Source organism: Oncorhynchus clarkii, chromosome 6 (genome assembly GCF_045791955.1).
Source record: "Oncorhynchus clarkii lewisi isolate Uvic-CL-2024 chromosome 6, UVic_Ocla_1.0, whole genome shotgun sequence".
Taxonomy (NCBI): Eukaryota; Metazoa; Chordata; class Actinopteri; order Salmoniformes; family Salmonidae; genus Oncorhynchus; species Oncorhynchus clarkii.
In genome coordinates, this window is record NC_092152.1 from 6466564 (window position 1) to 6478313 (window position 11750).

The 11750-nt window shown below is 43.0% G+C and overlaps 2 protein-coding genes across 2 annotated transcripts in view; both read right to left on the reverse strand.

Moving 5' to 3' along the window:
• Window positions 1-9465, reverse strand: part of LOC139411884 (extracellular matrix organizing protein FRAS1-like) — a 295297-nt gene extending 285832 nt beyond the window's left edge. The window contains exons 1-2 of the mRNA XM_071158633.1: window positions 9129-9465; window positions 5049-5080 (exon numbers count right to left, since the gene is read on the reverse strand). Coding sequence (XP_071014734.1) covers window positions 5049-5080; window positions 9129-9219 — 123 coding nt within the window. The 5' untranslated portion in view covers window positions 9220-9465. The remainder of the gene's footprint in view (window positions 1-5048; window positions 5081-9128) is intronic.
• A 2099-nt stretch (window positions 9466-11564) lies between these two features.
• Window positions 11565-11750, reverse strand: part of LOC139411885 (mitochondrial ribosomal protein L1) — a 56133-nt gene continuing 55947 nt past the window's right edge. Inside the window, exon 9 of the mRNA XM_071158634.1 lies at window positions 11565-11747. Coding sequence (XP_071014735.1) covers window positions 11644-11747 — 104 coding nt within the window. The 3' untranslated portion in view covers window positions 11565-11643. The remainder of the gene's footprint in view (window positions 11748-11750) is intronic.

Sequence of the window (11750 nt, forward strand, 5' to 3'; positions counted from 1 at the left end):
GAAAGAAAAGAGAGAATGGGAGTGAGAGAGAGAAAGAGAACAGAGAGAAAGAGAACGGGAGTGAGAGAGAGAAAGATAGGAGAGAGAACAGAGAGAGAGAGAGCTGTTCTGTTCTGCAGCTCTACGCTAACCTTTACTGTAATTACGTTGATCACACAGCGGCGGGAAGCAGGAATTTGTCATTACCCGCCAATCACCATTAAACCTGTGTGAAAAGCCGCCAGGGAACCACAACACTACCTCTGAGAACCATGTTCAAAAAGAGAGATTACCTGTTGTTTCAGGGGAGAAAAGCAGGGTTTGGGCCAAAAAACACTCTGTTTGCAATAATGGTGTTGGATCTTTCCTCAGAAGGTTTTCAGGGTACAGACAAGAACGCAGAGCACAGACAGCATTCCTCCTGTTCTCACCCAGACAGCATTCCTCCTGTTCTCACCCAGACAGCATTCCTCCTGTTCTCACCCAGACAGCATTCATCCTGTTCTCACCCAGACAGCATTCATCCTGTTCTCACCCAGACAGCATTCATCCTGTTCTCACCCAGACAGCATTCCTCCTGTTCTCACCCAGACAGCATTCTTCCTGTTCTCACCCAGACAGCATTCCTCCTGTTCTCACCCAGACAAAATTCCTCCTGTTCTCACCCAGAGAGCATTCCTCCTGTTCTCACCCAGACAGCATTCCTCCTGTTCTCACCCAGACAACATTCCTCCTGGTCTCACCCAGACAGCATTCCTCCTGTTCTCACCCAGACAGCATTCCTCCTGTTCTCACCCAGACAGCATTCCTCCTGTTCTCACCCAGACAGCATTCCTCCTGTTCTCACCCAGACAGCATTCCTCCTGTTCTCACCCAGACAGCATTCCTCCTGTTCTCACCCAGACAGCATTCCTCCTGTTCTCACCCAGACAGCACTCTTGACTCTCTCTGCCATTCTAGGTAAGAAGTAGTATTTCACTTAGTTTGATGGAGTTTGAAACTTTAAAAGACCAAAGACCCTACATGTCAATGGACCGACCGAGACCGACCTAGACTGACCGAGACCGGCCGAGACCGACCTCGGTCTATGTATAAACATCACAATATCTTGTTAAATAAGAAATTCAACACGTTTTGATTGGTTTAAACACAAAGTGATTCATAGCACACAAGATGAAAAGACATTCAACATGATCAGCAAGCGTGAACCAGCACATACAGAATGAAAGAGAGGCAAGCCAACCAAGCCATACAATACATCTATAGATGAGATATCCAACAAAATAAAATAATGGCTTAGTTTGTAGGCCTACACTGCAGAGTTCTAGCTTCATTACCAGTTTGTAGGGCTACACTGCAGAGTTCTAGCTTCATTACCAGTTTGTAGGCCTACACTGCAGAGTTCTAGCTTCATTACCAGTTTGTAGGCCTACACTACAGAGTTCTAGCTTCATTACCAGTTTGTAGGGCTACACTGCAGAGTTCTAGCTTCATTACCTTTTTGTAGGGCTACACTGCAGAGTTCTAGCTTCATTACCAGTTTGTAGGCCTACACTGCAGAGTTCTAGCTTCATTACCAGTTTGTAGGCCTACACTGCAGAGTTCTAGCTTCATTAACAGTTTGTAGGCCTACACTGCAGAGTTCTAGCTTCATTACCAGTTTGTAGGCCTACACTGCAGAGTTCTAGCTTCATTACCAGTTTGTAGGGCTACACTGCAGAGTTCTAGCTTCATTACCTTTTTGTAGGGCTACACTGCAGAGTTCTAGCTTCATTACCAGTTTGTAGGCCTACACTGCAGAGTTCTAGCTTCATTACCAGTTTGTAGGCCTACACTGCAGAGTTCTAGCTTCATTAACAGTTTGTAGGCCTACACTGCAGAGTTCTAGCTTCATTACCAGTTTGTAGGCCTACACTGCAGAGTTCTAGCTTCATTACCAGTTTGTAGGCCTACACTGCAGAGTTCTAGCTTCATTACCAGTTTGTAGGGCTACACTGCAGATTTCTAGCTTCAAAATCAATACCAGACTCTCTGAACTTTAAAAATGCATGATTTTCTCCTAAAGCGCTCAGACATCCATATAGCTTCCTCCTTAACCTTCTCCTACAGCGCTCAGACATCCATATAGCTTCCTTCATAACCTTCTCCTACAGCGCTCAGACATCCATATAGTTTCCTCCTTAACCTTCTCCTACAGCGCTCAGACATCCATATAGCTTCCTCCTTAACCTTCTCCTACAGCGCTCAGACATCCACATAGCTTCCTTCATAAACAGTAGTAGGAGACAAGCAACCATTTCGAAGACAACCATCTAGTCTGCGACCGAAATGACACCCTCCTCCCTATTTAGTGCACTCCCTTTGACCAGAGCCCTATGGGCCCCAGTGAAAGCTAGTGCACTATATAGAGAATAGGGTGCCAATTGGGACACCTAGTAGTCATATCCTCTTCACTATTAATGATTCACAAAGTCAGCAGCAGCTATGCATTATTAACCAGCTACATCTCAGACTACGGTCGAGTGAAACGGAACCCCCTCCCCCTAACATTCCATCCAGTGAGCTGTTAACCCAACATCCCCCCGTAGATAGACAGTAGGAAGGCAACGTCATCGTCACCCTGCTTTAGAAACACTACCTGTCCTAGACAGGTTAATTAACATCCCCCGTAGATAGACAGTAGGAAGGCAACGTCATCGTCACCCTGCTTTAGAAACACTACCTGTCCTAGACAGGTTAATTAACATCCCCCCGTAGATAGACAGTAGGAAGACAACGTCACCCTGCTTTAGAAACACTACCTGTCCCAGACAGGTTAATTAACATTCCCCCGTAGATAGACAGTAGGAACACAACGTCACCCTGCTTTAGAAACACTACCTGTCCTAGACAGGTTAACTAACATCCCCCGTAGATAGACAGTAGGAAGACAACGTCACCCTGCTTTAGAAACACTACCTGTCCTAGACAGGTTTTAACCCAACATCCCCCCGTAGATAGACAGTAGGAACACAACGTCAACCTGCTTTAGAAACACTACCTGTCCTAGACAGGTTAACCCAACATCCCCCCGTAGATAGACAGTAGGAAGACAACGTCACCGTAACCCTGCTTTAGAAACACTACCTGTCCCAGACAGGTTAATTAACATCCCCCGTAGATAGACAGTAGGAAGACAACGTCACTGTAACCCTGCTTTAGAAACACTACCTGTCCTAGACAGGTTAACCCAACATCCCCCCGTAGATAGACAGTAGGAAGACAACGTCACCCTGCTTCAGAAACACTACCTGTCCTAGACAGGTTAATTAACATCCCCCGTAGATAGACAGTAGGAAGACAACGTCACTGTAACCCTGCTTTAGAAACACTACCTGTCCTAGACAGGTTAATTAACATTCCCCCGTAGATAGACAGTAGGAAGACAACGTCACCGTAACCCTGCTTTAGAAACACTACCTGTCCTAGACAGGTTAATTAACATTCCCCCGTAGATAGACAGTAGGAAGACAACGTCACTGTAACCCTGCTTTAGAAACACTACCTGTCCTAGACAGGTTAACCCAAAATCCCCCCGTAGATAGACAGTAGGAAGACAACGTCACTGTAACCCTGCTTTAGAAACACTACCTGTCCTAGACAGGTTAACCCAAAATCCCCCCGTAGATAGACAGTAGGAAGACAACGTCACCCTGCTTCAGAAACACTACCTGTCCTAGACAGGTTAATTAACATTCCCCCGTAGATAGACAGTAGGAAGACAACGTCACCGGAACCCTGCTTTAGAAACACTACCTGTCCTAGACAGGTTAATTAACATTCCCCCGTAGATAGACAGTAGGAAGACAACGTCACCCTGCTTCAGAAACACTACCTGTCCCAGACAGGTTAATTAACATTCCCCCGTAGATAGACAGTAGGAAGACAACGTCACCCTGCTTTAGAAACACTACCTGTCCCAGACAGGTTAATTAACATTCCCCCGTAGATAGACAGTAGGAAGACAACGTCACCGTAACCCTGCTTTAGAAACACTACCTGTCCTAGACAGGTTAATTAACATTCCCCCGTAGATAGACAGTAGGAAGACAACGTCACCCTGCTTTAGAAACACTACCTGTCCCAGACAGGTTAATTAACATTCCCCCGTAGATAGACAGTAGGAAGACAACGTCACCCTGCTTTAGAAACACTACCTGTCCTAGACAGGTTAATTAACATTCCCCCGTAGATAGACAGTAGGAAGACAACGTCACCCTGCTTTAGAAACACTACCTGTCCTAGACAGGTTAATTAACATCCCCCGTAGATAGACAGTAGGAACACAACGTCACCCTGCTTTAGAAACACTACCTGTCCTAGACAGGTTAATTAACATCCCCCCGTAGATAGACAGTAGGAAGACAACGTCACCCTGCTTTAGAAACAATACCTGTCCTAGACAGGTTAACCCAACATCCCCCGTGGATAGACAGTAGGAACACAACGTCACCGTAACCCTGCTTTAGAAACACTACCTGTCCTAGACAGGTTAATTAACATCCCCCCGTAGATAGACAGTAGGAAGACAACGTCACTGTAACCCTGCTTTAGAAACACTACCTGTCCTAGACAGGTTAATTAACATTCCCCCGTAGATAGACAGTAGGAAGACAACGTCACCCTGCTTTAGAAACACTACCTGTCCCAGACAGGTTAATTAACATTCCCCCGTAGATAGACAGTAGGAAGACAACGTCACCGTAACCCTGCTTTAGAAACACTACCTGTCCTAGACAGGTTAATTAACATCCCCCGTAGATAGACAGTAGGAAGACAACGTCACCCTGCTTCAGAAACACTACCTCGTTCCTACATAATGTATGATGTGCACTGTAATAGATAATGCATCGGCACTAATGTATAATGTACACTATAATAGATAATGCATCGGCACTACATCTTAGGCATCAGCACCAATGCGAAATCGGTGCCCCGCGTCATTATTCTGAGACGGAAGTAGAGAAGGAGACAATAGAGACATAATGAAATGAAAAGGGATGTGGGAAGGAAGGAAAAAAAACACTTACCGCAAACAGAGATCCCTGATAGACACATGCTCCTGTGGGAGTGAGGAGAAAACCAACCAAGTTAACATAAAGTTCAAAGGTCATTCTAGTACAATTACAAGTATGCACTTAAGGTCTTCTACCTACAGTTGAAGTCGGAAGTTTACATACACTTATGTTGGAGTCATTAAAACTCATTTTTCAACCACTCCACAAATGTCTTGTTAACAAACTATAGTTTTGGTAAGTCGTTTAGTACATCTACGTTGTGAATGAAACAAGTAATTTAAAAAAAATAGTTTACAGACAGATTGTTTCACTTACAATTCAGTGTATCACAATTCCAGTGGGTCAGAAGTTTTCATGCACTAAGTTGACTGTGCCTTTAAACAGCTTGGAAAATTACAGAAAATGATGTCATGGCTTTAGAAGCTTCTGATAGGCTAATGGACATCTTTTGAGTCAATTGGAGGCGTACCTGTGGATGTATTTTAAGGTCTACCTTCAAACTCAGTACCTCTTTGGGAAAATCATAAGAAATCAGCCAAGACCTCAGAAAAAAAAATTGTAGACCTCCACAAGTCAGGTTCATCCTTGGAAAACAATTTCCAAACGCCTGAAGGTACGATGTTCATCTGTACAAAAAAATAGTACACAAGTATAAACACCATGGGACCACGCAGCTGTCCTACCGCTCAGGAAGGAGACGCGTTCTGTCTCCTAGAGATGAACGTACTTTGGTGCGAAAAGTGCATATCAATCCCAGAACAACAGAAAAGGACCTTGTGAAGATGCTGGAGGAAACAGGTACAAAAGTATCTATATCCACAGTAAAACGAGTCCTATATCGACATAACCTGAAAGCCCACTCAGCAAGGAAGAAGCCACTGCTCCAAAACCGCCATAGAAAAGACAGACTACAGATTGCAACTGCACATGGGGACAAAGATCGTACTTTTTGGAGAAATGTCCTCTGGTCTGATGAAACAAAAATAGAACTGTTTGGCCTTAATGAGGAAGAAGGGGGAGGCTTGCAAGCCAAAGAACACCATCCCAACCATGAAGCATGAGGGTGGCAGCATCATGTTGTGGGGGTGCTTTGCTGCAGAAGTGACTGGTTCACTTCACAAAATAGATGGCATCCTGAGGAAGGGAAATGATGTGGATATATTGAAGCAACATCTCAAGACATCAGTCAGGAAGTTAAAGCTTGGTCATAAATGGGTCTTCCAAATGGACAATGACCCCAAGCATACTGCCAAAGTTGGGGCAAAATGGCTTGGAATGGCCATTACAAAGCCCTGACCTCAACCCTATAGAAAATGTGTGGGCAGAACTGAAAAAGCGAGTGCGAGCAAGGAGGCCTACAAACCTGACTCAGTTACACCAGCTCTGTCAGGAGGAATGGGCCAAAAATTCACCCAACTTATTGTGGGAAGCCTGTGGAAGGCTACCTGAAACGTTTGACCCAAGTTAAACAATGTAAAGGCAATGCTACCAAATACTAATTAAGTGTATGTAAACTTCTGACCCACTGGGAATGTGATGAAAGAAATAAAAGCTGAAAGAAATCATTCTCTCTACTATTATTCTGACATCACACATTCTTAAAATAAAGTGGTGATCCTAACTGACCTAAGACAGGGAATTTTTACGAGGATTAAATGTCAGAAATTGTGAAAAAACTGAGTTTAAATGTAGTTGGCTGAGGTGTATGTAAACTTCCGACTTCAACTGTACATCAATATGACACTAGGTAAATGGTCCTACAGCACGTGTCCCCACCGGAGTCAGTGAGATGAACTTACTCTGAATTTCACAGTAGGTTGTAGCCATTAAAAAAAAAGTCAGCTGTGATTTAAACAATGGAGTGGCCATATAATTATCCTTGCTCAATTGGAAGAGTTAATTGTTGAGAAAAAACAAACTATTGTTGCTGTGGCTGTGTGTGCACACGCTTCAATACCTCTGGAACTGGGGCTGACCCAAAATGACTCAGGAAATCTGATCTTGGGAAAGTGTCACTCATGAGAGTTGAACAGACTTCACACTGTCACAACACTGGAAGTGAACAACGGTGGTGTAGATGTGACCAACCATCTGTCGTCTGTCGACACATACAGTGCTTTCTGTTTGTGTATACAGTTGACTATAGAATACTATAGTACTTACTACAGTGCCTTCGGAAAGTATTCAGACCCCTTGAATTGTTCCACATTTTATGACGTTACAGCCTGATACTAATTTGTTTAAATATATTTTTTTTTAAATCTTTCATCAATCTACACACTGCCATATTAGTGTTGTTTTAATGGGGCTGCCATATTAGTGCTGTTTTAATGGGGCTGCCATATTAGTGCTGTTTTAATGGGGCTGCCATATTAGTGCTGTTTTAATGGGGCTGCCATATTAGTGCTGTTTTAATGGGGCTGCCATATTAGTGCTGTTTTAATGGGGCTGCCATATTAGTGCTGTTTTAATGGGGCTGCCATATTAGTGCTGTTTTAATGGGGCTGCCATATTAGTGCTGTTTTAATGGGGCTGCCATATTAGTGCTGTTTTAATGGGGCTGCCATATTAGTGCTGTTTTAATGGGGCTGCCATATTAGTGTTGTTTTAATGGGGCTGCCATATTAGTGTTGTTTTAATGGGGCTGCCATAGTAGTGCTGTTTTAATGGGGCTGCCATATTAGTGTTGTTTTAATGGGGCTGCCATATTAGTGTTGTTTTAATGGGGCTGCCATAGTAGTGTTGTTTTAATGGGGCTGCCATATTAGTGTTGTTTTGAAGGGGTTGCCATAGTAGTGTTGTTTTAATGGGGCTGCCAAATTAGTGTTGTTTTAATGGGGCTGCCATATTAGTGTTGTTTTGAAGGGGTTGCCATAGTTGTACAGCACCCCTGACTAAGACTACCTTAGTCCACTGAGCTAGGCATTCCTTAAGATTTTAGGTCTCAAGTAAAGTTACCGAAAATAAACCTCTTCAAATTGATTATGGCAGCCCCCTCTACAAATATTTTTGGCTGTTATAATGTATTATAAATTCTATTGTTAAGCCTCACACATGCTTATAACAGGTAACAAAACACACCTGCAGGCTGTCAGTAAAGTGTGATAGCCACAGGTCTCTCTGTGGAGTCACAGGTCTCTCTGTGGAGTCACAGGTCTCTCTGTGGAGCCACAGGTCTCTCTGTGGAGCCACAGGTCTCTCTGTGGAGGCACAGGTCTCTGTGGAGCCACAGGTCTCTCTGTGGAGCCACGGGTCTCTCTGTGATAGTCACAGGTCTCTCTGTGATAGTCACAGGTCTCTCTGTGGAGCCACAGGTCTCTCTGTGGAGCCACAGGTCTCTCTCATTTATTGAATTCAAGTCTGACCGAGTCGCCCTGTGGGAGAGGGCACCAAATCCACAGCGAAGCCTTATTGCCGTATGCTCCTGCAGAGACGTCTTACTGTGGCCCCACATTTCAATATCAGATGGTGGGGGTTATAATGCAATGTTTCCTAATTCATTTGACTGAACCTTGATAGAATACGCATTTCAATGACAAGGTAAAAGCCTAGGGTTATTATATTTGGGTTATAGTAAAGCAAGTTTATTTAGGGCATGGTTGTGAGTGACTCCCTGTGGGGCATTTGATCAATTCAATCTGAATCGGACAGATTGCAGATTAGAATGTGATTATAATGTCTGAGCAGTAATTACGAGTCATTCAGATGCTGATTCTGAAATGGGACATTTCTTCCTACAGGGAAAAGATAGCAAAGGAGCCAACTGGTTTAGATTATTAGACTGAGTGGTTCATACCTGTGTAATAACAGATATAGCCTATTCTTTAATGTAATAACGCCTTGAGTTATATTTCTGTTTTAGAATGTCAGAACTAAATTGCCCAACCAGATAGAATGTTTGATGCAGAAAATATATATTTTTTAGCATCAACACAGTCAAATAGACTACATTTTGGCAACTTTGCGCAATCAACTAAATTATAAAGAATAGACCCATAGCCTATAACATTTTTGTAGACATACTAGATATGTTATTTCCATAATCAATTAATATATTGTTAATTCGCTTGACTTAAGAGCCAAAATACCCACCTTGTATTCCTGGAGTGGCGGTGAGAATTCCAGCCAAAGCGGCTACGAAGATCCATCCTAAACCCATGTTCACCGCATGCATACAAGACATTAAATCCAACGGTGCTGAATGCAGTATCTTTCTAGATCAAATCACACCGATTCTCAAATATAATTATTGGTTCCCCGAAGTTCCAGATAAACAACAACACCGGGAAAAGTAGGCAGTGTATGTTTGACCTGGCTAGAGAATAGTTCGCATGTTGAGCTACGCGTAAAGACAGCGGGTAGGACCAACCGGGACCGTCTCTCCCTCTCTGATAAACGGTGCGTGTCTGGACTCTGGAGAAAAGGGAATGCCGACCCAACTGTTCGCGTTCGGCGAAACTTCAAGACAAAAAAAAACGCAGGTGTCATCGACCGTGGATTTAAAAGCGGTACACCATGACGACCGGGGCGAAAATCCCTCTGGAAACCATATAATTATCCAGTGACCTCCGCTGCGCAAGAAGCGGGCCGACGCGGTAAAGTTACTTGCTATACAGCCTCTCCTCTCTCCAAACTGACTCACTCCACCGGGAGGATAAAACGCAGTAGGGATAGAAATGTATGATGTGCGGTCTGCTCACAATGAATACAAGATAGGGCGATGCATATGCCCCCATTTGAAAACGACAGCTAGTTTACATATCTCTCATTCCTATAACGTCATGCTTGAACGGGCCCGATATGATATGCTACTACCATAATGTTATTACGAGTTCAAATTAAATCAAATCACATTTTATTAGTCACATGGTTAGCAGATGTTAATGCGAGTGTAGCGAAATGCTTGTGCTTCTAGTTCAGACAATGCAGTAATATCTAAAAAGTAATCTAACCTAAGGATTTCACAACAACTACCTAACACACAAGTGTAAAGGAATGAATAAGAATATGTACATAAAACATATATGAATGAGTGATGGCCGAACGGCAAAGGCAAGATGCAGTAGATGGTATAGAGTACAGTATATACATATGAAATGAGTAATGTAGGGTATGTAAACATGATATAAAGTGGCATTGTTTAAAGTGGCTAGTGATACATTTATTACATCAAGATGGCAAGATGCAGTAGATGGTATAGAGTACAGTATATACATATGAGATGAGTAATGTAGGGTATGTAAACATGATATAAAGTGGCATTGTTTAAAGTGGCTAGTGATACACTTATTACATCAATTTTGACCACTGTGACCACAAATGACCACTGTGGTCAATCTCAGTCTATTCAGAGAGCGCGCTCTAAAGCCAGTCTGAGTTGAGATTCCTGGGGGGGGGGGGGGGGGGCGCAACCTAATATTCAATCAACGGCAAAACGCTTTTTTGTCCCCAGCCATTTGAAGCCAAGAAAATAAATCCAAATGACTCGTGGACTTTTCCATTTGAAAACAACATTTGCCACCTCTGCCCCATGCATGCGTGAGATCCTCAGCGTTCTCTCCAAGTGAAAGTCGGCTCTGTGCATCGCTGCGGGAAGGGGAACTGAAACAATCATACGTTTTTTTAATAAATATGATTATTTTCACAAACAGCAGTGCACTTGGCCTTTCATAGTTCAGTATTAGAGGACCGATATAGCCATTTGTAGCAGGGCACCCCCAAACATCTTCCCCGTGGCTATGGCTATCTGCAACGGAAAATGCTATTAAACGAAGCCATTTAGATTGGGATTGGCGTTCTATCCAAATGCATCACCATAAATGTGATGTGAACTACTGTCTATCCAAATGCATCAACCTAAAAGTGATCTGAACGACTGTCTATCCAAATGCATCAACCTAAAAGTGATCTGAACGACTGTCTATCCAAATGCATCAACCTAAAAGTGATCTGAACGACTGTCTATCTAAAAGCCAATCATTGTGAATCCACGTGTTTATTTATTCATTCACCTTGATGGACTGATTACATCCAGACAGCTGATATTTAAGTGAGGCTCAGACTTGAACAGACCATAATAATCGTTGTCCTGTTAATACATGATGATACTGCCATCTGGTGTTACAAAAGAGGAACTGCATTCAGTCAGTGTATCGTTCCCTGGCCTATACAATATTCTATTAATAGCAATTAAATTTATAATGTTAGTTATTGAGCAGAAGCTCTTATCCAGTAGTCTCCTTCAGCCATCCTTTACCCACAATATCACATTCCATACCAGGGAACATTATCTAGTGGTCTCCTTCAGCCATCCTTTACCCACAAGAACACATTCCATACCAGGGAACATTATCTAGTGGTCTCCTTCAGCCATCCTTTACCCACAAGAACACATTCCATACCAGGGAACATTATCTAGTGGTCTCCTTCAGCCATGCTTTACTCACAAGAACACATTCCATACCAGGGAACATATTATCCAGAGTGATTTAAAAGTCAATTCTAAATATGAAAATGTCCACAAGACAGTCAGTAAACCATAATAATCATCATATTTTATTCAATACAATATACACAGTCAGTAAAACATCAAATCACAAGGAACACTTCAAGCATCCTTATTCGTTGGGGTTTTCAGTACGAGTTCTTCACTCTTAAAGAGCAGGGCTTCACTCGACTGACTACTGACGATCGCTCGCTCTACGAAATGTCCTG